The sequence below is a fragment of the Mandrillus leucophaeus genome, unplaced genomic scaffold (genome assembly GCF_000951045.1).
Source record: "Mandrillus leucophaeus isolate KB7577 unplaced genomic scaffold, Mleu.le_1.0 Scaffold50, whole genome shotgun sequence".
Lineage (NCBI taxonomy): Eukaryota > Metazoa > Chordata > Mammalia > Primates > Cercopithecidae > Mandrillus > Mandrillus leucophaeus.
Window position 1 is genome coordinate 6,877,197 of NW_012105365.1, and position 26,440 is coordinate 6,903,636.

The window sequence follows — 26,440 nt, forward strand, 5'->3', positions numbered from 1 at the left end:
AAAAAGTTATACTAGCATCTATGAAACTTTCTCAAATAATATGTAGGCCCCCCTGCCTTAATTTTATTGAATTCAGTAATTTAAATTTGACTATGTTCAAAGCACACCCTTACTCCTGTTCCCTATGACTGCCTACATTGTTGGAAATAGTTTTCATATTTTCCAGTTTTGCTCTCAATCGTTATCAATGTATATTGACATCAGCATAGAAGGAATTGAAGATACTGATATTGGTACTGAAGAAAAGGTCTTACTGCCTCCTAGTGAATAAATTTTTAATCTATTTATATGTACAATATAGTTTTTTTTCTGTGGCACAATCCTCATTTAGTTCACAATACCTTATTCATAAACTGAAATGCACTGCTGGTTCAGAATATATCAGAAAACAAAACACTATTTGGTTAATTATAAGATATAGGATGTGAATGTTTAAATATGAGAATAAAGACGATTTCCTAGGAAGCTGCTATTTTGGACTCCATTTTTCTGTTAATTTATATCCTAATGTAAAAAGGTATAAGAAGTGCCTCTAGTCAAGTATCTCAATCCCAGTTCCATTGGCACCTTTCCAATTGCAGCACTTTCTTTGAAGTCACTGTGCTCCACACACAAGGCACGGATATGTGCCAGGAAAATATAGCCCCAAGATAGTTCATTTTTTTCTCCTATTAAGTTTCTGCCCACCCAGAGTTTGAAGTTACAAGTTAGCTCTTTGTTCTTCTTATACTTTATTGGTTTGTTTTTAATGCCATCCTAAAGACCAAGGTGACATTGGAATGTATATCACATCCTTTGTTCAGCAAGAAGACATAATTAACCTGCAATAATGGCAATGCCATTAAGCATGAGGCATCATACCTTTAAAATATCCTAGGCAGGTTCTGTGATTTTTGTGGCAACACCACCTCTATTCTCAGCAGCTACTTTTCTCCCACCTACCTATTTACTGTTACCTCTCTAAAGATTCCCATTAATGTCACTCCAAGAATATTAATAATTGAGTTTCCATGCTAGAGAATCATTAGCTTGTTAATGCTAAGATGTTTGATATATTTCTTAGATCATAAAGGGTGATCTCATTTTTGAAAATGGGAATGATTAAAAGTTTTCAACTCAAAGAAAGTATCTTTTAATTTCTAGAAATAAAGCAAAATAAAAAGACATCTGATTAGTGTTCATTTTTATTAGTTTGCAAAAATTTGAAAAAATTCCTATGGAGTTTTTTGCCTCTTAATACTTTCTCTAATCCTGTGTAATTTTAATTACTTTAAGTATCAGATGAGCTGCTGTAATACATAAACTCATAAATTTAAAGAGGACCAAAAAGAAAAAGATCGTTTCAACATTTTAAAATCAGTTTAATAAAAATCATATAAGTAATTTAGCAAATAATGTTTATAGATATTCATTCATTGTAAGAAAACAAATGAGAGTATTATTATTAAAATATTTAAATAACTATTTTTAAAATAAATAATATCACTTTATTATTTTGTAAGCTCTTTGAAATGCATTACACTATGATAACTTTAAATAAAATAGAAGAACATATAGAAAAATATAACAATCTTTCATGCATATATTCCTCTTTATCCTCCAGGGTTTGTTTTAGATAATTTCTGTTTATCTATTAGGTGTCAATTTAGATGACACCTCCTCCCTGAAAACTTAGTTGGCAGCCCAATACTGGGTACCCATGCATGTTCTACTTTGCTTACCATATTTACTGGCAATGGAGTTATTATTGCACCTTGTTTAGAATTGCTTGGCTATAAGCCACATGAGGACATAGGTACATTGTGTCTACAGTGCTCATCAAATTTAATGTGCTAAGTAAATTTTGTCCACAGCACCTGCTGGTAGTATGTGCTCAATCTATGTTTATTGAATTCATCAGTGAATGATTGAATGATGTCGCTTATTTTTTCAGCTCCATCTTCAAAGGCTCTGCTGTTTGTGTGTATAGCATGGCTGACATCAGAGCAGTTTTTAACGGTCCGTATGCTCATAAGGAAAGTGCAGACCATCGTTGGGTGCAGTATGATGGGAGAATTCCTTATCCGCGGCCTGGTACAGTATGTATCCAACCTAATAATCAAATTATTTTCCTAAGCTCATATTTGATTCCTAATTTAATTGTGACAAATTCTGCTATTCACCAGAGCCACATGTGCTGTAATAACCATTATTTATTTGCAGTGATGTATTAGCATTTTCATCCTTCATTTAAATTTAACGTTTCACTAAGAATTTTAGTTACTTTGAGAAACAATGGACTATGTCATAAGGATGTAACCATGCTGACAATATGGACCTTATCCCCAGCATGTTTATGTTTATAGAATCACTGGAAAGATTTAGATATCTAGAATGACAGCTATTCTAAATTAGATGGAAATGTCAAAGAAGTATTATTTCTCACATACAGCTCTGCAGATAGCTCTAGTCTTCTAATCCCCACTTCTACTTTGAAAAGACCACGTCATAATGGTTCACTTAATTTATCTCTTTTTTGGTATGCATTTATCTTTTCTTTACTTAATTGTACCTTAGAATAACATGCATTTTTTAAATGGGAAAGGAATTTTAGACAACCCTCAGTCAAAATTTTTTTTCAAATAGTATAAATCATGTTTAAAGCACAAATAATGTAAGAATGTATTTTAAAGTTTATACAGTTGTTTAAAACAAAAAACAACTGCAGTTCAAAATGCTGTTATATGCATTTTAAGTAAAAGGATTTTTAAAACGTTTGTTGATATTACTATGACAGTTTAAGTTATATTAACATCAGGATTATTTATTGACCTAATATTAGAGGAAAAATGTGTTTTTTCATTTTGGATTTATTCTGAATATTACAACCAAGAGGTATAAAATGATTACCAAAATATCTGAGAAAAAATATTGACTTAACTCCTCAAGTTTTACTGAATATTATCTTTTCATATGTTCATTCTTAAAGGAGAACCAGCTGGTAGATATGCTTTCTGAATTCTGTTTCCATCTTCCTGTTATATAACTTAATTAAATTTGGGAAGCATACTATACAACCATCTCTATTTTCCCCTTAATAATTCCTCAATATAAATTTGTTTCAAGGATGGTTTCTGACTTGATTATAAAGTAATAACGATGTTTGTGAAAGTGTGGTTTTTTTTTTAAATAATAGCATGATTTTCAGGAGTCATTTTTTAATTTTCTCACTTTTTAATATTGTGATAAGAACATTTAACATGAGGCCTATCCCCTTAAATTTTTAAATTTACCATCCATTATTATTGAGTATAGGTACAATGTTGTACAGCAGATCTCTAATGCTTGTTCTTCTTAACTAACAGAAACTTTATATCCACTGATTGGTAACTTCCTGTTTTGCTCCCTCCTAGCCCTTGGAAACCACCATTCTGCTTTTTGATTCTATTATTTTGACTATTATGGATACCTTATATAAGTGGAATCATGCAGTGTTTATTTCTCTGCAAATGGCTTATTTCACTCAACATAACGTCCTTAAGATTTATTCATGTTGTTGCAGAGTGTATGTAGAATTTCCTTGTTTTTCAAGGATGAATGCAGTCCCATTTTATGCATATACACACACACACATCCCATATATATATCTCTATATGCACATATAGAGATATATATGTATCACATGTATATAGATATATACATATATGATGCATATATCATATATAAATATATGTATGATGTGTGAATGTCTAAATGTATCGTGTATCATATATACATTTATATATATGATACAAGTCTCATATGTATATAGATATATAATATATAATTCCAGATATATTGTATACATATAACGCGCAAACACACACACACTGACCATAAATTTTCTTTATCCATTCATCTATTGACAGACATTTAGGTTGTTTCCATGTCTTGGCAATTGTGAATAGTGCTGCAGTTATCCAAGAGTGATAATATTTCATATATCTTTGATATCTGAATTTTGATTATTTTAGATAAATATCCTGAAACAGGATTGCTGCATCATGTAGTAGTTCTATTTTTAATTTTTTAAGGAACTGCCACACTGTTTTCCATAGTGGTAGTACCATTTTGCATTACCACTAACAGTGTGCAAGGGTTCCAATTTCCCCACATCCTCCTTAATACTCACCTTTTGTTTTTATGATATTATCTATATTATCCATCCTGACAGATGTGAAGTGATATCTCATTGTGGTTTTGTTTTCAATATCACTGATGATTAGTGATGAACAATTTTCATGTATCCATTGGCCATTCATATGTCTTCTTTGGAGAAATGTCTATTCAAGTACTTAGCCCAATTTTTAATTAGGTTATTCTTTTCTTTTTTTGTCAGAGTCTTGCTCTGTTGCCCAGGCTGAAGTGCAGTGGTGCAATCTCGGCTCACTGCAACCTCCTCCTCTCGGATTCAAGCAATTCTCCTACCTAGGCCTCCAGAGTAGCTAGGATTACAGGTGTGCACTACCACACCTGTAATTTTTGTATTTTTAATAAAGACTGTGTTTCACCATGTTGGCCAGGCTGGTCTCGAACTCCTGACCTCAGATGATCTGCCCGCCTCATCCTCCCAAAGTCCTGGGATTACAGGCATGAGCCACTGGACCTGGCCTAGGTCATTCTCTTTTTTAACTATTTTTTATTCATTGAATATCATAGCTGTACTTGCTAGTTTCATTTACTTATATTTGAACAGTAATATAGCACTTAGGATATGGGGATATTCTTCTAGATGTTTTACAAATATTAACTTCCTTAATACTGATCATAATCCCATGAAACACATGCTATTATCATTAATTCCATTATGCAGATGAGGAATGTCAGGCACAGACGGATACAGTAACTTGCTCAGGATCACAAAGCTAATTAGTAATAGGACTGGGTTTCAACCCCAAGCTCCAAATTCTTGGTTTCTACTGTGATTCAAGGTCATTGTTCTTACTCTAAGTCCCAGTTATTAGTTTTTATACTATGATATTGCACTATAAAAATGTTAAATTAAAATTTTTAACCTTCCATAGGAGAGAGTGTGTGTGTGTGTGTGAGAGAGAGAGAGAGATTAAAATTGGGAAACGGCTCTAGCTGGGTAAATTTTACGGTATTAATACTTTGGGATTACATATTATAGACTGTCACATTCTGAGCCTTCTCTTACTACATGAGCTTTTTGGCTTTGGGTTGTTTTTGTTTTTATTTGTTTTTAATAACGACTGTCACCATTCAGGCCATTTTTTTTTTTTTTTCAATTATCTAGATATCATAGGAGAATGAATTGGAAGCTGAAACTATTCACATTTATTACAACAATAGCAAATTATTTGCATATGTAGACATTGAGTCCTATAATACTCAGAAATAGAAAATAATTATCAAAATGACTATATGCTGATGCATCACGGTTACATTATTTTCCAACTTGAGTGTAAGTTAAGATGCTTTACAAGTGGTGGTTGTCACCGCTTTCCCTGCTGCTGCCTAGAACAGCTGTGAATGTCATGCAAAGCTTGAAGAGAACTCCCGTTTTACATGACTGTCCTCATAAGTACACATACACTTCTCTGAAATATGAGTAAATGACTCCCCAAAAGTAGGAAAACAAAAATGTCAGTGAGGAGTGTCTTTCATTGATGAGAAAAGAAACACCAAATTATGTTCAACATAGTGGTCTCTTCTGCTGGCTACTCAGAATACAGTCTTTATGCTGTAAGAAATTGTCTTGAAAGTTCAAAATTATTTAGCAAATAGCCTGTATCTAAACCATCAAATAAATACTTAATTTTTCCTTTCTAACAACTTGAGAAAACAAAAGCATTATTAGGACTAAAGAAGGGTCATTTAAGAGAGTTATTACTCAATTTTTTCTCAACATTAATATTTATCAGACAATTTCTATGCCTTTAAAAATATGTAAAAGCATTTGCACCTGAAGTTGAGCTCTGAGAACCATGCCTAATAATGAATCTTTCCACCGTAGCCTCTATTAAGGCGATAATCAGTTATAGAGACAGAAAGACCAAGTCTCCCTCTGGAAGACTCCACCGAGAAAACTCTCTTTCATCAAATATTATGTCCCTTTATAGAACAGAGAGATTTTAAACATGCCAGTTACTGTCAAAATGTATTTATTTATTTTTACAGGCGTGGTTAAAGGAAGGAGGATTTTCTTTTTGTTGTACTGAATTAAACTGTTATATCTATGCTCTCTTTAGATAAGTAGAAACCACATAATATAAATTTATTAGTATGAGACTAACAATATTGAGGTATTTTAAAATATTTTTATTGATCAACCCTATCCAATTGGTTCTGTGTTAGAATAGTGACAATCATTTCCACTAACATATTTGCGGACTTTATATAGAAATCTGTGGTAGCTAAGGACATCAGCTATTTCCAAATAACTAGTTACTTATGTATTCTCTTTGAAATCACTGTGACCAAATTTGAAAATGTCTAAAATCATGCATAGATAGGTAGCCTTTTACTTCATTGCTTCTTCAGTCATTTTTACAACATCTTGTTTTCTATTAGCATTAAATGCTATTAGTCTGCTTTTCTACGTTATGTCTTATATTTAGAATACTGATGTTGAATTTAGGAGCATCATGTATGTGATGTGAAAATCTGTTATACAAATACACTTTACAGAAACTAACTTTACCATTAATAACACTACACATAAAATCGTTGAAATTATATTTCACAGCATATTAGGTAACTATGCTTATAAAATTTGAGAATGTAAGAACTGGAGTGAATGATAAAGACCACATAATTCACCCTCATTTTACAGGGGAGGGAATGAATACCCAGAATAATTAAATAACTTTACCAATATCATATTGCCAAAAACAGCAGAATGAAGAGGGATGTTGAATTTTCTGATCAATCTTCTCTCTCTATTCGTTTATATTATCTAATATGCACTTATTTCCTAATATATATCTCACTGATATACTGCCAAATGTCCCACCTAAAATTAGCTGCATTGAATTTTACATTATCTCCTGGCATTCTTTATTATTTGTTTTCTAAAAGCAGCCCAATTTCAGTAATTTTTGTTTACATGAAGTTATGATTCTATTTCTCTAAATATCCAGCATATTTTGATCAAAGTCATGATTTAACACTCCTTGCGATCCAGACACTCTGATAAGCCCTTATATGTTATCTCACTACATTCTTAAAACAAACACATAGGTATTATTATCCCAATTTTATAGATAAGAAACAAGCCCAGTGAGGGTAAACATATGTTCATGATCTCACAGCTTATGGATTGTTATGACTGGAATTAAACTTACTCTACTTAACTCCAAATCAAAAGCCATTAACCCACCTTTTGTTCTACCTTCAAAATGATAACAAATGAACAACCAAACAGAACCTTATGCTATTTTTTCCAGAGATTTGTCTATTCTCTGCACAAATAATAATGAATTTTGAAACCTTATTACACTTATTTATCTTACTGCAATTCAGAGGAACACATCTTACTTTAATAAAAGTATTGCTGAATAATTTGCTTTCTATGAAATTGTTAGAACCTTTACTAAAAGCTGTATTACACTTAAGTTAAAGCTTTAACATAGATTACTTTAAAAAAAATTGTTTTTACATTTTCTGCACCTGTATTGCTATTAAGATTGAATTCTAAGTTGTTCTCCCAGTAGTTACTTCTGTTGACATTATCACTCAGTTAAATAAACACTACAACTTGCAGTGTGCCATGCTTACTTTAAGTTTTTGGTTTTGACAGAATGCTATACTTCTTTGACAAAAAGTCAAACTTAAACTCCTAGCTTAACCGTTACATCACTGCTCTGCAATGTTAATAAGCCTAGAAATGCAAGGATGCAAAAGGATATATTATAGAATGCCTTCACTTCAAGTGATTCTTCCGCCCTCTGCTGTCCAGATAGAATATTTGAACAAGCCATATTTTGTTCAGGAGGATTTTTTCAATCATTATTGACCTGCCGGGTCTTGGTAATAGGAAGTTCCAAGTGAAATAAAATATTAAAGAGTCCATGATACAGTGAATCAATCATACAGATCAGAGACAGAAACCAAATTGAATCCAACCCAAAATAACAAACTACTAGAAAACCCAGAATGTAAGAAAGATTTGTAAAGGCAGAAAATTTCCAATTTGATAGTTGATTTTTTTATAACTGATGTACTCTGCAGTTTTATTTTGTGTTGTCAAGGTATTTTTAAGATTTATGTGTAAATGTAAAGTATTGATAAATGTTTGCTCAAAAGTGAGTTTCAGTTTTAAACCATTCCCTTATCAAAAAGAATGCATGTTTTACTTTTCTTGAATCCTTTTGCCACCATTTTTAAACAACTACTAAATGTTTGATTTTGTAAAAATAACAATTCCTTTTTAAATTCTATTTACTCCCAAATTGTTATTGTGTTAAATGTTAGTTGTTTTAGTTTTACTTTTACAGATAAAAGTTTACACATGAATTTTCCAACTAAGTCTCCATTTTTTGGTAGGAAATAAAAGGAGGTAGTTATAAGTACTTTTTAAATATTTCATAAGTTCATTTTACTATGTGGACGCTGATGAACATAAAGCCATGATAATTTCTATTAATAGCTCAACCATGAGAAAAGCCTTTTATTTTTACTTTTTTGTATCTACATAGTTTAAAAAAAATAGGTGGTGAAAAATGGTGATTCTAAGGATTCCTGAAAATTTCTTGGTTCAAAAATTTGAAACAAAGCCATATTTAAGGAACATCATAACATGGTAAGAAACATCCCGGGTAGAATACCTAGAGACTGGACTTCTCACACCAGCATTGCCTCTTCCACTATCCAACACTGGAGACACTAAGTAAATGCTCATTTTCAGCTCAAAATCTTTTTTTTATTCAGGGGTGGAGGTTGTGGTTAGTTTTCTTTTGTTTAATCTTTTTTTGATACCAACTTTAAATACAGTTTTGTTTAAGACATTCCACTTACAATACAATGTTTATAAAGTGCAATGTTATTTCCTTTCCTTGTGCACATGTTCCATATTCAAGCATTGAGAATGCCCACTAATTTATTATAGCAACTTGACCTTAAAACTGCCATAGAATTTGCAGCAAATTTGGGTTCTTCGGTGCTTTAACTGTGTAGAACAATGCTTCATCTATACTTGGGTTACCTTAATCAACCTCTTCAGTGGTGGGCCCTGAAAATCACCACCAGAGGCAGGAGCTCTACCACCAGGAAATCCCCCTGACATTCCTCCTAGCATGCCTTCTGCACTCTAGTCCAGTTTGTTTGTGATGGACTTGCAGACTTCTCCAGCTCTTGCTGTGCATGTTCAAATTCTTCCTTCTCTGCAGTCTGATTCTTATCAAGTCAGTTGATAATTTCATGGCACTTGCTAAGAATCTACTGTTTGTGCTCACTGTTAATCTTGACTTGAAGTTTCTCATCTTCAACAGTTGCTTTCATGTTGAACACATAGGAATCAAGTGAATTTTTGGATGAGACCTTGTCCCTCTGCTTCTCATCTTCAGCTTTGTATTTCTTAGTTTCCTGGAACATAGGCTCAATGTCTTCCTTGCTCAAATGGCCCTTGTCATCAGTGATAGTAGACATTGAGGATGCCCTTGGCATCAATATCAAAGGTAACTTCAATCTGATGAACACCAAGGGGTGCAGGAGGTATGCCTGTGAGCTCAAACTTGCCAAACAAGTTTTTTATCCTTGGTAATGACATGCTAGGCTTGTCAGAGTAGGCAGTGAAGGTCTGTGTCTGCCTGGTAGGAATGGTAGTATCACACTTAATGAGGACAGTCATGACTCCATCAGCAGTCTTAATATCAAGTGAAAGAGGAGTGACATCCAAAAACAGAAAATCTTGAACATTTTGAGATGTCTCCAGATAGGACAGCTGCATCATAAGCAACAGCTTCATCAAATGATACGCTCATTCAGTTCTTTTCCATTGAAGATGCCTTGGAGAAGCTACTAAATTGTGGGGATACAATTAGGACCACCAACCAGGACAATATCAGGAATCTGTGGTTTGTCTAGTTTGGCATCTCAAATGGATTTCTCTGTGGGATCTAGAGGACAACAGAACAGGCTCAGCATTCAATTCTTCAAATTGGGCACAGTTAATGGAGATACAGAAGTTGATTCCTTCATGAAGAGAATTGATCTCAGTACTGGTTTCGGTGCTGAAAGAGAGTATGCTTAGCACGTTCACAAGCAGTACGGAGGCACCGGACAGCTCTCTTGCTCTCACTGATGTCCTTCCATGTGTGCACTTGAACTCACCAGTAAAATGGTTAACAATGCAGTTGTGAAAGTACTCTCCACCTAAGTAGGTGCCACTGGCTGTAGATTTGGCCTCAGAGATTCCATCCTCCATAGTGAGGACCAAAAACACCACCTCCCAGGTCAAAGATTAGCATGTTTCTTTCAGCTCCAACCTTTTCCTCTAAACTGTAAGCAATAGCAGCGACAATTGGCTCACTGATAATTCCAAGTACATTGAGACCAGCTATAGTTCCAACATCTTTGATAATCCTGATGCTAAGAGTCATTAAAGTCATTAAAGTAAGCTGGCACAGCATTGGTAACAGTCTTCCCAAGGTAAACTTTTGCAATTTCCTTCATCTTTGTCAGAACCACAGAAGACACCTCCTCTGGGTAGCAGCTTTTTGTCTCTCTCTTGTACTCTATTTGGACCTTAGGCCTGCCAGCATCATTTACCACCATGAAAGGCCAGGGGGTCATATCACACTGGATAATGGCATCATCAAAATCACATCCAGTCAGACATTTGGCGTCAAAAGTCATGCTGGCACGGTTCATTGGAACTTGATTATTTGGAGTATCACCAATCAATTGTTTGGCATTTGTAAAGGTGACATAGCTTGGCATGGTTTGGTTTCCCTGATCATTGGAAGTTATCTCTACTTTTCCTTGCTGGAAAACACCCATACAATAGTAGGTGGTGCCAAGATCAATACCAATTGCAGGTCCATGAGCCACGGTTGTTTGTGTGCACACTCAGCTCAGATTGCAAAGTGAGACGCAGGAACCCCAAAAGCTGCCGCTGTGTTCAATGAAACCCTTGTTTAATACTCCTTTTATGTTGAGAAAACAAACATTAAGTCACATAAAACATCAAAAACACTAAGCTAACCTCCTTCTTCCTGCTAATTGTCTTCCATGGTTTTTCTTCTGAATATATGTCCTTTTAGTGAGAAAATAAAATAAAATAAAATACCCTATAAATCTTGATTAGCAAAATTTGACTAAGAATATTCTGTAAAACTTTATTAAGAAAAAAAATATATATTTTCAACTACCACCAATGTAAAATAATGAAATGTGTCCCCTTCTGCAAGATTTCAAATCTTTGTCTTAAAAAAAGGCCCCATCATGTACAACTCACGTTGGTTTTCACTAGAGAAAATAAAATATAAATGCTAAAACTTTCCTCTTTTGCTGTAGGACCTTTATTGTTCCTCTTTTTTGCTATATGATAAAACCTGCAAACTTGAGATATAGGTTTAGATATGTCTGACAGTCATTTATTTCCCATCAAATCATTAGATTTTCTAACATTGTAAGAGTCATTGGAAATTATGAAGTTCTTTTGATTCTGGATCCACTGAAAAATTCATCTTACAAATGCACTACCATGAACCATCTCTGGGTCCTGGCATACCCTTCTGTTGTAGAAAGGTCTTTTTCACTCTAACATATCAAGGCATCACTGCCATGCCTGAGCTTGGTTTCTGATTTTGCTTTACAAAAGCAAACCTTGGAGAAGATGGATCATAGGATAATAACACATAATATCAACAATTGGGATTTCATAGTGGACTTGAAGTACATAATGTGTTCTTCAACTAGAACTGGAATATTGCTTAGAAATTCCAACTTTTACCTTGGTTGATCTTCTCAACAGCAAGGGTTTGAGGTAACCATGGATTCCACAAGTCAAAACTCTTTAGCTACCCTGTTGTCTCTTCCTGCTCCACCTAAACTATTTTACTTAAGCTTCAGCATGATTCTAAATACATTCTTTTCCTAAAGAGCTGATGTTTCTCAGAATATATGTATTTCTTAACCTCATACATTAGATTTTAATTGTAAACTTTGCTGATCCTGTTAAGTAAGAGTTTTAAAAGACATGTTTTACAGTTGACTTTCAAAGATAAGTGTAACTTACCAAAACAAAAAAAAAATGTAATTCAAAATAATATCCAGAACTTTCTATTAATTTGTCTAGTGTTGGACTATAGTAGTCTTTCCAAAGGACACTGAAAACTACAAAGTATGATGCAAGAATTCTCTCATAGTGTCTCACACTATCTTCCCATTTGTGTGCCTGAGGAATGTAGCTAACATCTTATTGTTATTGTTTGTTTCATTTAAGCAAGTCTTTCCTAATTAATTCAAAGTCTGCAGAAAACTTTTGGGGATATCTCATTTTAGGCATCAGTAGCTCACTCATGTCTCTCTAGCATATTGCATTCACAGTTTTATTTTCTCTTTAATATTTGTTCACTCCATTACCTTCCACTTATTGGATAACAATTACTTTATCATCTCTCTAAATTACTGAGGATATCTCTAGTTCTGTTCATTCAGTCCTGGTTTTGGTTCTAGAAGGGAGCAGCAGAGGCAGGACTAGACTGTGGACATTCTGAGTCCAGATTCCTAAAACAGATGACACTAGAGGAGATGTATCATATATCACTGTCATTTCCCTTTAACTGTGTGTAGGCCATTTTTCCCTAAAATGGAGATAGTCAAGAGACTTCCAACAGGAATTGACCTTTCCAACTGGCTTCAGCTTTATTTTCCAGAGGGCAAGTAATTTGCTTTTAAAATTAAGTTCTTCAAATCCCAGGCTATTTACTGTGTTCAATAGTGTTTTGCTTTTTCTGGCATAGAAATCCCTCTAAGAGAAAGGGAATCTTAAAGAGAAAGAGAGGGAGAGGGAAGGACAGAAATTTACCTCTATATGTTTGCCCCAGGCCTCTTTGTCTCTGATGTTTAATATAGGATCTTTCCTTGCCCTTATCTGTTGTAGATTGACTCTTCGATGAATAAGCAGGGGGATAAGATGGCAACTGTTACATTTGCATTTTTACTCTATAAATAAAACTCAAGCTTCTGAAAACGAAAGCCTAGTTCTGTCTTTCCTTTGCTATGTCTTCCCTCGTGTTAGTCATTCCTCTGATTTGTTTAAAAGGAAACTGCAACCTGTAGAGAATAGCCTGAAGCTGCAGGGAGAAAAATCCTTTGGCAGCTATCTGGGGTCTTGCCAAGGGGAAAAGTTCTCTCATTGGATAAAATCCATTTTTCTCCTCTTATCCATTGCTTCCCACTCCACTACTAAAGGCCCTAGACAAACACACGGACTTGCCAAGCATAACATGATCACACCTAGCCAGCTGTGGCAGCCAGCCATGGGAGATAGGCCCTGAACCAGGGCTTGTTGCTGTCGGGTTTTCCCTTTCATCTCAGGGTATGTCTAGGCATGTTCTATTTTCTCTTCTTCTTTTGCTCTGGTATTAAAATTTCCAGCACAAGAGAAGAATACTGTCTTTGAGTATTTTACAACAGTGGGTAGAGACACAGATACATTTCCTGATTTATTTCCTACACTGCTAGTAGCTAAACTAGCAAATGTAAGAAAACTGAAGGCAGAAATAAATGACCGCCTATGGTATGTTCAGGTGGGCTGTGTTAATACTGAGAAATTAAAAGTACGTACATACAGAGAAAAACCCACTAGATTTCTAATACCTGAGATGTATAGCTGCCATAGGAGAATTTTCTAGAATTTGTTAAAGGAAAATAACTGAATATGAATGACCATCTGCTTTAGATGTAGCATTTCCCTACACTGTCTCTTTTCCTTTATGGAATTTTTCTTTCCTACTTTACTCTTACCTACATACATTGCTTGGCATCTCGTTATTTTTAGATCTGTGTGCGGCACAGCTATATGATATCAAAGCAAAAATTTCCCGGGTTTGAATGTACTAAAATAACAATATTTAATTCAAACTGTACTATCCTAAACCTCAGAGAGTAACTCTACCAAATCATTTTCGTTTGTGCAAGCATAGTGGAGACGCAGACCTGAGATATCACGCATAGCAATTGAGAGGATAAAGATCTTATCCAAACACTGGCAACATGCCATGAGGAAAAGCTGCCATAAGAAAAAATACATATTTTCAAAGATCATTTTATAGTCAATAGAAATCAGGTTTTCCTTCCCTTTTTTCCCCTTAGATTTTATTACACTTAAACCTTTTTTGTTAGAGCAATGAGGAAAATTAATATTTATTTTTTCCTAAATGTTTATATTTTCATTCAGCTATACTTTCTCACATTAAAATTTCTAATAATTTAACAATTTGATATCAAAAACTATGGCTTGAATGTCATGATATTATTTCTTTGAAAACTTTGGCTACTGCACAACTACAGCCGCAAAGTCAAAAGTGATTTTTTCTTAAGTTGGAGGGCTTTTTAAAAAATGAGTGCAGGCAAAATCTTGCTCTGGCTTTGATTCTAATGATACACCAACCAGATTGAACCGCAGGCATTATAAACCTGCTATGAATCGTCTTTGACTGAGCCTCAAACATGCAGCCTATAATTGGACAAGAGCTTTGTATCATTTGAGCTCCATATCCATTTTGAGTCCCTGCTTAATCTGCTTAATGCGGGGTTCTTCCATTATCAAGTTGACGGATTCCGCTTGGCTGAAGGTTAAGTGCTGGAAATAATGATTGAACCTGCAGACTTAGATCTTTAGAACGACATCCAGTTAAGAGTGTGTTAAGTAAATGCAAAGTGGCTAATATTCTAGAACATTTCTAATCTCTCTGATGCAGACCTGGGACAAATAAGTAAATATCAAGAAAGTATCAGTTTCTTAATACCAGACATTGAAAATTTTTGTTAAAGATATTCTTAAGGTATTTATAGGAAAACATTAACAGACTTTTAGTAAAACCTCTTTGACATTTCTTTTAATTCATAATGAGTCACTATTATTTTATTGGTATAAAATTTGGGGTCAAAGTCAAATATTGGAACTAGTTCTAGTATCTTCAGCTCCCTAAGAATGACAGTCTTGAATATTTGATATGAATACATTATGTTTTTGGAGCCTTGGCATGATTCTGATTAGTGCCAAGTATAAATGGTTCAGTTCCATGGAGACTGTTTCCAATTTCTCTAAAAACTGAAATAAAGGAAAGGCACCATTTAAAAAAAAAAAAAAAAAAACTTTCCTTACTGTCAATCATTTTATTCTCCATGACTGCATTAATTGACTAAAGTTTTCCACTCCAAAAGAATGCATTAGTCCATTAGGAATTCAAATATTATAACAGAACTGTTCTATATGAGGTACCTTCCTAAATTGCAATATGTTTAAACATAAAATAGACTTAGGATGTGGGAGAGGTGATATTTTCTGGGGAAAAAAAAAAAGTCTAATCATAAAGTGTTTTTTCCCCTTTATTTTTGGATAAAGGCACATAAAATTCATTTGATTTGGACCATTTTGAACTTTTTACTCTTACCACCAGGGGGCAGGTCATGCTAACTATTGATTTAGTGGATGCTGAAAGGCGCATAAGTCAATTTTAGACAGAAGTATAAAATTCCGTAAGGGTTTCTTCGCAGACTCTTTAGGAGAAGAGCTGTTGAATTGTTCGAAGTGTAATTTTCACACTAATTATAAAAGAAACTACATAATTACAATTTCAAGCTATTAAATACTTTGAAATTAATTTTTGTGAACTGTTTATTTGTTCCTCTTTTATTTTTTAATTAAACATGGTTTCATTTGAACCGAAATTATAAATTACTCAAAGGAAATTGAAAATAATGGCTTTCCACATGTTCTCATGTTTATAGATCAGTTTCTTAACAGTTATTTCAAGTTAGATTTCAAATATCTTCATTAGAAACAATCTTCAGAAGAAATAATCTTCATAAGAAAATAATTCACTATGGAAACGTTAAAAAATGCAGATATAATTTAGAAAATTTTTGAAGGAGAAAACTGGGTTTACATTTATTGGAGGCACACTGCATTTATTTACAAGTACACATGATTCCATATTGACTCTGTTGTCCATTCATTTAATACTATTGTTGATAAGCTATACAAGCTTTGTTGGAAATAAGTGTGAACTTCTCAGGTGCATAAACAATGTCTTTACTTTCCTCCACATTTATTTTCAGTGTCCAAGCAAAACCTATGACCCACTGATTAAATCCACCCGAGATTTTCCAGATGATGTCATCAGTTTCATAAAGCGGCACTCTGTGATGTATAAGTCCATATACCCAGTTGCAGGAGGACCAACATTCAAGAGAATCAATGTGGATTACAGACTGACACAGATAGTGGTGGATCATGTCACTGCAGAAGATGGCCAGTACGATGTAATGTTTCTTGGGACAGGTAAGCTAAAACTGGATTAGGATTTTTTCAAAAGGAATTTTTCATTATTAGACAAAGAGAAGAAGAACTTCAAAAATATTTATTGTTCAAAATCAAAATGAGTAATTATTAGATAAAACCTTGTCAACATTTCTTAAAATTATGTAGCTTTTAATTGATAATCATAAATATCTCCGAACTTCATATTTGAGATTTCAAAATGTATTTGACAGCAATGTGCCTGCTCTACCTTACATGCTTAATACATATTTGTTGAATGATTTTGAACTAAAATTAAACAGGTAGGGCAAAGCAATTTTTATTTTCAAACTTTGCCTTTCCCTCTCTTTACAAGTATACGCCCAAAAGATTCCTTCACCTGATTTTGAGAATCACTAACTTAGTTGACTTAAGATAGATTTTCGAAAACATTAAGCATTACTTTGTGAAGGTCTTTAAATAGAAAGTTCTTGGAGATTATCTTTCTTCTTGAATTTTGTGCATTAAAATGTATTTCATAGACTTGGTTTTTAAGCCCATTGTATTTTCCTTTGCATGTCAACTCAATAACTATGAAATGATTAAAATGTTTTTATAAAAAGAAAAATTTAATCTCAAAAAAGGTAAAAGTATTAACTAATAATGTCATGGAAAGTCTAATGGCAGTAAAAATAACATGTATCATTAAAACAAAAGCACTGTATTCCATATCATGTTATATAACTTAATGGATCAAGCATTTCATAAAGATTAAAAATTAAGAATTTTCAAGAAACAAAACTTTTTATTAGAATAGATATTTAAGAGTTCAAAACAATTTTAGAATAATTTTATTTTAAAAAAAATATGGGTCTTATAGAAGTTAGGTTTATTAGGAAGTATGTGTGTGACGGACTCACAGGACTTTTGTCATCGATTGTCAAACCTGATTATTTTCCAGATGGCAATTCCACAAACCAGAAAAATAAGAGATATTCCCAAGACAACAGAGATAGAAGTTAAAGAGTCAAAAGTAGAATTAATTAGTTGCTATTAATTCCCACAAGTTTGACACTTAATTTGCACCCTCCACCCAAAACTAGGTCTTCAGCAATTCACTGCAATGAACGTCAGTTAGCCACTAGGTGGTACTATCTAACCTTTACTGAGAAAATTTTAGACCTGCTAAGATAGGCTTTTAATTTTGATATTTGGAAAAATGTACATTTAAAATTCTTTAAAATTCCCAGAGTTATTTAAAAACAATTACATAATTCAGACTATTTTGTGCAAACAGGATCTTTACTATATACGTTACTATACTCCAACCCCAGTGCTCAGTTTAAAAATGCCTATATTGTATAAATTAAAGTGGGATTTTTTTTTCTTTTTCTAAACTCTTCTTTTAATTTTCTTTCTGTACTAACCTTACACCTCATGGAATTTCAATGTAAGATGATGTATTTAAGATACCTCTTTTAAAGGTCAATTTTTGGTTTGCATTATCAACCTTGTATTAAGTTGACGTTAAATAATTTTAAACAAATCTTCCATTTCTCATCTATTAATAATGATTCTGAAGATGGAATACATTTGAAGAGTGAGCTACAATTTCCCTCAGATAGCTGCAATGAATTTTTTGTTCATTTGGCAATGTTATTAAAAGAATATGTATCTGTCTTCCATGAACTGGATATAATAACTATTAAATAAATATATATTACATGGAAGGAAGAGAGAGAACTTGTTATTTTAATGTATTGTTAACGTTTTAAGTTAAGGTTCAAAACATTTGCTCTACCCTTGTTAACATTTCAAACAATATTTAAATTAGACATTATATATATTACTTTTGTTAAGAATATACTCTGAATATGCATCCTTTAATATTCTCTCTATAAATGGGTGTTCTACTAGCTAAAAGCTATATTTTAGGAGGACAAAACTTATACATTAAACTTCATTTCATATATGTTTCATTTAATCTCTTTTGTAAGGCATTTAAAGAGGAGGGGAGTAATTTGAAGGTTTCTGGGAATACGCTTACCACTGATTTTTGAGATAGAAACAATGGGATCATGCATTATGCTTTTTTTTTTCAGACATTGGAACTGTCCTCAAAGTTGTCAGCATTTCAAAGGAAAAGTGGAATATGGAAGAGGTAGTGCTGGAGGAGTTGCAGATATTCAAGGTAAGACTTAGTCCAGAGTTCCAGGAGAAGAGATGTTGAAACTGAGTAGCCCTTGTTATAGGGCACCCTTGTTTTAATACATCATCACGTTTCCCAGAGAAGCCTTTGAAATTAGCTTTCTTAGTTTTCTTTTCCCGAAGCAGTGGAAAAAGTTTTATAGGCGACTAGGAATGGGACTCACCTTCCTCTGTAGCATACCGCTGAATTCAGGGCTCCCGGGATTGCCTCTCATTACTGCATTCTCTAAGCATATAGTCAGACAAATTGCCACATTAAATGAAAGCCTGGGGTCTCTTTTACTATCCAGATGCTTTTCTACTTTATAAATTTTACTTTTCAATTTTTTCCCCAATTGAATTTGAGAAAACTAGACCAGTGTATAAATCATGTGTCCCTGCTTTTCTGTAAGGAAATTAAAAAAATATATATAGGTTGCATGATACTAAGTCTTCATGTATGCTAAATTCCTCTCGCCCACCAAAAAGAGTTAGTAGATCTAGAAGAATAGTTCTCCAGATTTGGAGAATGAATGCCTTTGACTTTTAACAGTAACTCTCAACTGTGGCATGTTTTGTAAATCCTCAGTAAAATTAAGTTTACAATTATTTGCTGATAATAACATTTGAAATACTTTTTGGCTTAGAGAAACTTTTTAAAAAATATGCTTTGTCTATTAGAACATTTTTATTGAGACTGTTTATTAAAACGGATTGTTTCCATGTCAATATCTAATGCTTTAAAAGAGAATAAAGCCCTCCTCTGTGAGGTGCTCAAGTTAATTAACATACTGAGTTCCACAGGATCCTGTTTACATTGTGATGATAATAGTGGTCAAGGAGTTAACAAGAACAAGACCTGCTATCTGGTGTCTACCAAAACAAAATCTTGGGTGGTTCCTAGGGGAAGGCCAGATGTCAAATATAAGTGTGAACCCAGAGGCCAAAAATACAGTCCCTGTAACACACATAGTTGCATTAGAACAAGTCTCACTCGATGGTGTTAGACAGTGGTCAAGAAGAATTACTTGGATTCTTCTGTTAAAATTACATAATGACCAGCTTTTGTTTTCTTTTCTCATTTTAAAAACAGTTTTATTGTGGTATAATTGAGATACAACAAAAAACTGAATATATTTTATGTATATAATTTGATGTTTGGCCATGTTTTTAAAATTGATAACAAAAAAAAATGCTATTTGATAGAACTTTCTCACTGAAATTTTTTCTTTAACATATTTCTTTAAACTTTAACATCTGGTAGTCCTTGTCAATTAGTAAATATGAGCTGGTGCTAAATGAAAAATAGCAGAAAGATGATAGGTAGATGGAAATTTTTTAAATCATCTTGTCCTTTTTCGTTTGGTAGCTTTTTTGTTCATGTTTCTGATTTTATCTTGCATGCATCAAGCCATATTTTCTACAAATAAAACTAGCCTTAGTTCATATCGTGAAATCATTTGCACCAGTATTGTATAGTGTTCCGTAAAGAATGTGGTCATCCACAAGGAGCACTATAACTTTTCAAAACTCTGCTACTTAAAACAACTTTTTGAACCACTGATCTAAGTAAGAGCAGAAAGAGGTAATAAATAATTACAGAGATGTTCTTGTCAACACTAGTTTGACTTATATGGAAGCCGTTAAGATAAGCAGATTTAGAAGAAGAACACTTGTGAGTAACTGGGAACAATTTTCAATGCAGACTATTTTCTTATGTATTTAGGTCACTTATCTTTAACAGGATACTATAAATAATGATTTTTATCATTTCTGTTAAGGTACAAACACTAAATTTTGAAGAAAATAGCAAACAATAAGAACTTTTTTTCCTTATGTAATAGACTTGATGTTTACTTCAGTGATATATGGCATCAGATAAAACAACATATTGTTTAATATAAAAACCTGTTAATGATTATCTTTATTGACATTTAACTTCTTTTTTCAGCACCCGTCGATTATCTTGAACATGGAATTGTCTCTGAAGCAGGTACTTTTTAACTTTTGTATGAAAGTTAACCACAAAAGAAATGGGCTGCTTGAATCAAACTTTATTTGGAAAACAATCCATTGAAATTGGAAGTTAAATTTTAAGAAATGTAAAATGTTATTTGTTTCTCTTGTAATTCATTAGAGACCATTGTTTCAGCCTTGCCTTGGGAGAAATTGAGTTAAATTTCATTAATTGAATGATGCATTCTCCCCTTCCTTTGGATCTTAAAAACTGAACTCACTTTCCTAGTCTCATGAGAATGTCCTTCTCTCAAGCCCATTAGACATTCATGTAGAATATCAACCCTAACCATTATAAAGGGTTTTAAATCTGGGAGTCTAGGATTTATAATATGAACTGTGGTGACAAACAGCCCAAAAGTCAGCCTTCAACATGTCACATAATATCAAACTCTCACAATCAATTTCCTCAACAGTGAAGTTAGAAAAACAATATCCACCTCCAGAGTTTGTTGGGAGTTTAAAGAGGATGCTTCATGTAACGTTCTAAACAGAGAGCAGACACACAAGTGTAAAGTAAATGATAACTAATTATGATAATAGTAATAATCTTTAACATGATTTCATAACTGTCTGATGATATGCCAAATTGTAATTGATTCAAGAGATTCAGACTGCACTATTATTTCTATTTGCACCCCCAATATTTAAGAAAGCCATATGACATGTTCAACATCAAGGTGTTGCTAAAATTGTCTTAATCTATTACAGTTCCTATGGCAGAGTGATTTTTTTAGAAAATGATCTACATAGTTTTCTTCTTCAGGTCTTTGTCATTTATTTGTTTATTCACTTATCATTTATTTATTGAAGGCCTAAGGTGCTTGGAGGGTACATAAATGAATGAATAACACAGCTCGCCATTAACCTCCAGAAGCTCACAGTAGAGCTGAGAGTCAAAGGAAGACGCTAACACTGCACAGTAATAATAGGGTATATACTAGAGAGACAGAGACAAGAAAGTGACCTAAAGGGAGCCAGAAGGAACAGGGAAAGATAACTGAAAGACAAGACATACAACTTGAATTATGAAGGATGTCCTAGTTAACCAGATATATTAAAAGGAGAATGGAATGCAAGAGCATGTACCAACCAGAAGGGCAGAATCTTTGCAAAAGTGTGAAGAGTGAGAGACCATAGCTTATTGTAATAAGTGTGTGTACAATTAGGTTATGGATCATATGTGTGTTCAAAGGGGAGGAAGGCTAGAAATGAATCTGGAGAAGTAAGACAGAACAAGATTAGACACATCTTTATATATCCTCCTAAGAAGTTTAGTAGCATATCTTAAAAACAATGAAAACCCCTGGGTGCTTCGGTAATGCTCACCTGCCGTCCAGCTACTCAGGAACCTAGAGTGGGAGGATACCTTGAGCCCCGGAGCTCAAGTCCAGTCTGGGCAACATAGTGAGATCCAGGCTCAAAAAAAGAGAGAGAGAAAAAAAAGAAAAAAGCCATTGAAAAGGAAAACAAACAAATAAAATTACATTAATGATTAAGCAGAAGGGTATTATAATAAGATTTTCTTTTTAGAAAAATCAGTCTGGTGCGGCAGTGTGGAAGATAGATTGGGTACTGGGGTAGAGGTGGGGGTTGTTGGAAAACAAAATCAAAGCCAGCAGAAATAGGACACTTACAAGTAATCTAGGAAAGAAGTGATAAGGACTGAAACAAAGTCAGTGGCGGTAGAGAGGGAGGAGACAAAATAGATTAGAAAATTCTGTATGAGAGAATGGAAATGAAGTGATGACAGATTGAATGTGAGAGAAAGAAGATTCAAAGACAACTCCCAGATTTCTGTCTTGGATGACTTGGTGGATGAGGGTGCTGCTCTCCAAGGTAGGGCAGGAGGAATAGATTTAGGGGGGTTATTATGTTCATATTTATACTGTTTTCAAGATATGTCTAAGTCTTTTGTACAATATAAAAGGTAAATAAATAAGAAGCGAAAAGAGGGAAACCCAACATTTAATGCAAAAAAAAAAAGAAATCACGAAGGAGACAAATGTCTTAATCTGAAATAAAGAGGGAGAATAGAAAGTGGAGAAAGTTTCAAGGAATATATAGTCATTAGTGTCAAACAGTACAGAGAATTTCAATAAAACAAATACTAAACAGTGTTCATTGCATTTAGCAACTAGGAAGTCTTAATTGACAGTTTAATGGATGCTAGAGGTGTAAGACCTATTTCTGTAAGTTGAGTACTATGTTATTATGCCGATACCTATTTCTAACATGGATTTCCCTCCTTTAACTCTTGAAATGGTCCACTAGAGTGGACCATGAGTTATTTGGCACAGATTGTGGCTTATTCACTTTTATCACCCCTCCTCCTCCACCACTACTACCACAGATACTCAAAAGAATGTATAAGGGAAGTAATTCATTACTTTCAGGACTCATATTGAAAATGTGATCTTATTTGCTGGGTTCTTCAGTATCATGCAGCCTTGCATTTTTGATATGGCATCCCTCAAGCCTGTTTAATACTTTCTTTCAGAATGATAACAAATACTCTCTCTCCCACTAATAACTCATGTTCTTTCAAGGATCAGTACTTCAATAACAAATGAAACAAATGAAACGGTTAATTGAAACCACGGGAATGCTTTATAAATTTATTTTCAGTCGTCTCTTATATAAGGAGTCATGGGAAGTCTTGGGAAGACCGTGAGCTTTGCCTATAGCATCAGTGCTGGACATAATCTCTCAAAGTACATTTTCTAGTATTGAGAAAGAATTTGACATCTTAATTCCTGTCTAGCAGCTGGTTTTTGACCTTCTGAAATTACTGCCAAGCTTGTAGAATGCTGTCTATTTCAGCATCAAAATCTTCAAACTACCATCCAACCAGAATAGAAATGATTGACTTATTTTACTCCTCATTATGTTTCTGTACAAGTGTTTACAATGGGCAGGACACCCAGAGAAACAGATTTATATGTATTATGTGATATTCAAGAAAAGAAAATTCTTAAGACTAGTCTGAAAGATGCTTCTAATTCATTTGTTTTACCCGATTTGCAGCAACAATTGTACATTGGTTCCCGAGATGGATTAGTTCAGCTCTCCTTGCACAGATGCGACACTTATGGGAAAGCTTGTGCAGACTGTTGTCTTGCCAGAGACCCCTACTGTGCCTGGGATGGAAATGCATGCTCTCGATATGCTCCTACTTCTAAAAGGTAAGAGGCACATTGAGTTAGTATAAAGCCTTCCTTTCTACAAGATGAATATCTCACATTAATGCCTTGTCTTATAGTTTAAGTTAAAGAGAAAATATATACCAAACATGGCCTATGGAAGGAATATTGAAATCAAAATGTTGTTTTATATTTTTACATAAAATTTAATTTTGAAGGAGGATAAAACAGACGCTCTGAAATTCTGAAATATGGAACTTCGAACAATTTTAATAAATTGTTTATTCACTATTTTGGCTTTTTTATAATTGTTCCTTCCCTATTTCTTATTTCTAAATATGCATATACTGATGCCTACTGTTTTGCAAATAATATATAAATATATATGATGGTACAAGCACAGATTGTATAAAACCCACAGTGTAGCCCAGTGACTTGGTATAATTTTAGTTTTACTCTAATAATTATAACTTGGTCAATTTCTGCCACTCATATAATTAAACAACGAACATTTTCCTTACTGTTTGTAGTTCATTGCTTTATGTGTTCTTAGAAATAGTGCTATTTTGAGCCAACAATTCCAAGCTAGGAATTTGTTCTATATACACATGTGCAAAAGTACCACAAAGTTCTATGTTCAAGAATGTTTATTTCAGCATTATTTTTATAGCAAAATAACTGCAAACAATCTGAATGTCCATTGATATGCTTGCCGCTAGCTAAATATATTATATTAATTAGTTTAATGTCAATTATAGTAACATTATTTTCTAAAGTATTCAAAGTATATTTTCCTGTAGGTGAAATGTAAGCAAATGTATTTTTAGGTCTGTTTTCAAACTAACAGGCACATGCTAGTGTCATTACCACATGTACACTTTTTTCTTTTTGGAATTTTATTGATTTCTCAAATTCTGATTTCTAAGAAATTATGGATTGAATGTATAGTGCAATAGCAAATATTACTTAAAATTAGAAAACATTTTATATTCCCTGAAATCCATGAATTAAATTGAAATGGGTACATATGATTATTAGAAATTACAAGTTAAAAGTCACCCACATTTTGTTATAGTTTTTGGCCAAGAACATACTCATTATAGTCTTTGGGGAATGCTTTCCTGGAAAGCTGAAAAACAAGAATGGTCATTAGTTGGTAATAAACCTCAGTGTGATGAATTGACCCTGTTCCTTAAGAAGCCAAGATTTAAAAACATTCTTGACCTTATGTACCTTACACCATCATAATTTTTTCTTCTTGTATTTCCCAAGACTGTATCTCTGATCTTTCAGACATGCCACTGTGATGTTTCCCTTTACCTAACATAATGTCATGTGAGCCAAAAGATGTGTATAATGGATGAATCTTGTCATCTGTTGTCATCTGTTCAGCATTACCCTCAAGGAACACTCTAGATATCACAGAACGTTTATTGGTGCTTTTCTGATCTCTGAAGTGACAAAATAAAATAGCCCAAGCAAATGAAAATATGCTGTAAGGGTGTAAGAACTTGCTTAGATGTAGCAGGGTTTTTTTGTTTGTTTGTTTTTCTTTTTCTTTTTTATAAAATAGTTACTACTTTATTTTAAGGAAAATGTGTGATGTAATACAAAAGCCACTGTTTAATATTATTATTATCATAACTACCAGAAAAACAATTTGAGCTACTCATCAGCAGATAGAAATAACAGGTAGTCTTTTATACCATATTGAACTTATAATTCTATTTCAAGTTACAGTATTTAGTTTGTTGCTTAATTAAATCTATGCAATAATGAATCTTTCCATGACAAGGTGTTTTGTATTTGTGTATATGCTCCTATCCACTGACTGAACTTTTGTATATATTATTATTTCTCAATGACTGACTAAAAAGAGAGTTCCTAAAGAGAGTAACTGGCCGGGCGCAGTGGCTCATGCCTGTAATCCCAGCACTTTGGGAGGCCAAGGCGGGCAGATCACCTGAGGTCGGGAGTTCGAGACTAGCCTGACCAACATGGAGAAACCCTGGCTCTACTAAAAATACAAAAATAGCAGGGCGTGGTGACACATGCCTGTAATCCCAGCTACTAGGGAGACTGAGGCAGGAGAATCGCTTGAACCTGGGAGGCGGAGGTTACGGTGAGCTGAGATCGCGCCATTGCACTCCAGCCTGGGCAACAAAAGTGAAACTCCGTCTCAAAAACAAACAAACAAAAAAAAACAAAAACAAAAACAAAAAAAACAAGAGTAGCTATCCTCATTTTAATTATATAAAACCAGGATTATATTTTTATTTAACCTTTTTTGTTGAATACTTTGTGAAAAATCAGAGAAAACGAAGAGCAGTTAAATAAAATTCATGTCGTCTCATTGTCTGAACAGGATTGCTTCTATTAGGACCTCACTACCAGTAGTTTTTAAAATCAATGTTAGATTGATTGGAATATTGACTTGCATTTAAGTTGAGCTGTAAGACAAGCATAGAACTGCATCTGCTACTGTTGTTAGTGTTAGATGTAGCCTTTCTATATGATGGTAATCATGCTTGAGGTTCTAATCAGTGTAATCCCCTTTCCGTAGGAGAGCTAGACGCCAAGACGTAAAATATGGTGACCCGATCACCCAGTGCTGGGACATCGAAGACAGTAAGTACAGCTT

The 26,440-nt window shown here is 33.7% G+C and overlaps 1 protein-coding gene and 1 pseudogene across 1 annotated transcript in view; one reads left to right on the forward strand and one right to left on the reverse strand.

Annotated features, from left to right (window-relative positions):
• The window catches only part of SEMA3D (sema domain, immunoglobulin domain (Ig), short basic domain, secreted, (semaphorin) 3D), a 130,423-nt gene that overhangs the window by 85,761 nt on the left and 18,222 nt on the right, over nucleotides 1-26,440 (forward strand). Inside the window, exons 10-15 of the mRNA XM_011996061.1 lie at nucleotides 1,934-2,078; nucleotides 16,273-16,495; nucleotides 18,556-18,644; nucleotides 20,592-20,633; nucleotides 23,684-23,841; nucleotides 26,363-26,427. Of these exons, the coding sequence (XP_011851451.1) occupies nucleotides 1,934-2,078; nucleotides 16,273-16,495; nucleotides 18,556-18,644; nucleotides 20,592-20,633; nucleotides 23,684-23,841; nucleotides 26,363-26,427 (722 nt within the window). The remainder of the gene's footprint in view (nucleotides 1-1,933; nucleotides 2,079-16,272; nucleotides 16,496-18,555; nucleotides 18,645-20,591; nucleotides 20,634-23,683; nucleotides 23,842-26,362; nucleotides 26,428-26,440) is intronic.
• Nucleotides 9,170-13,519, reverse strand: LOC105550965 (annotated as a pseudogene).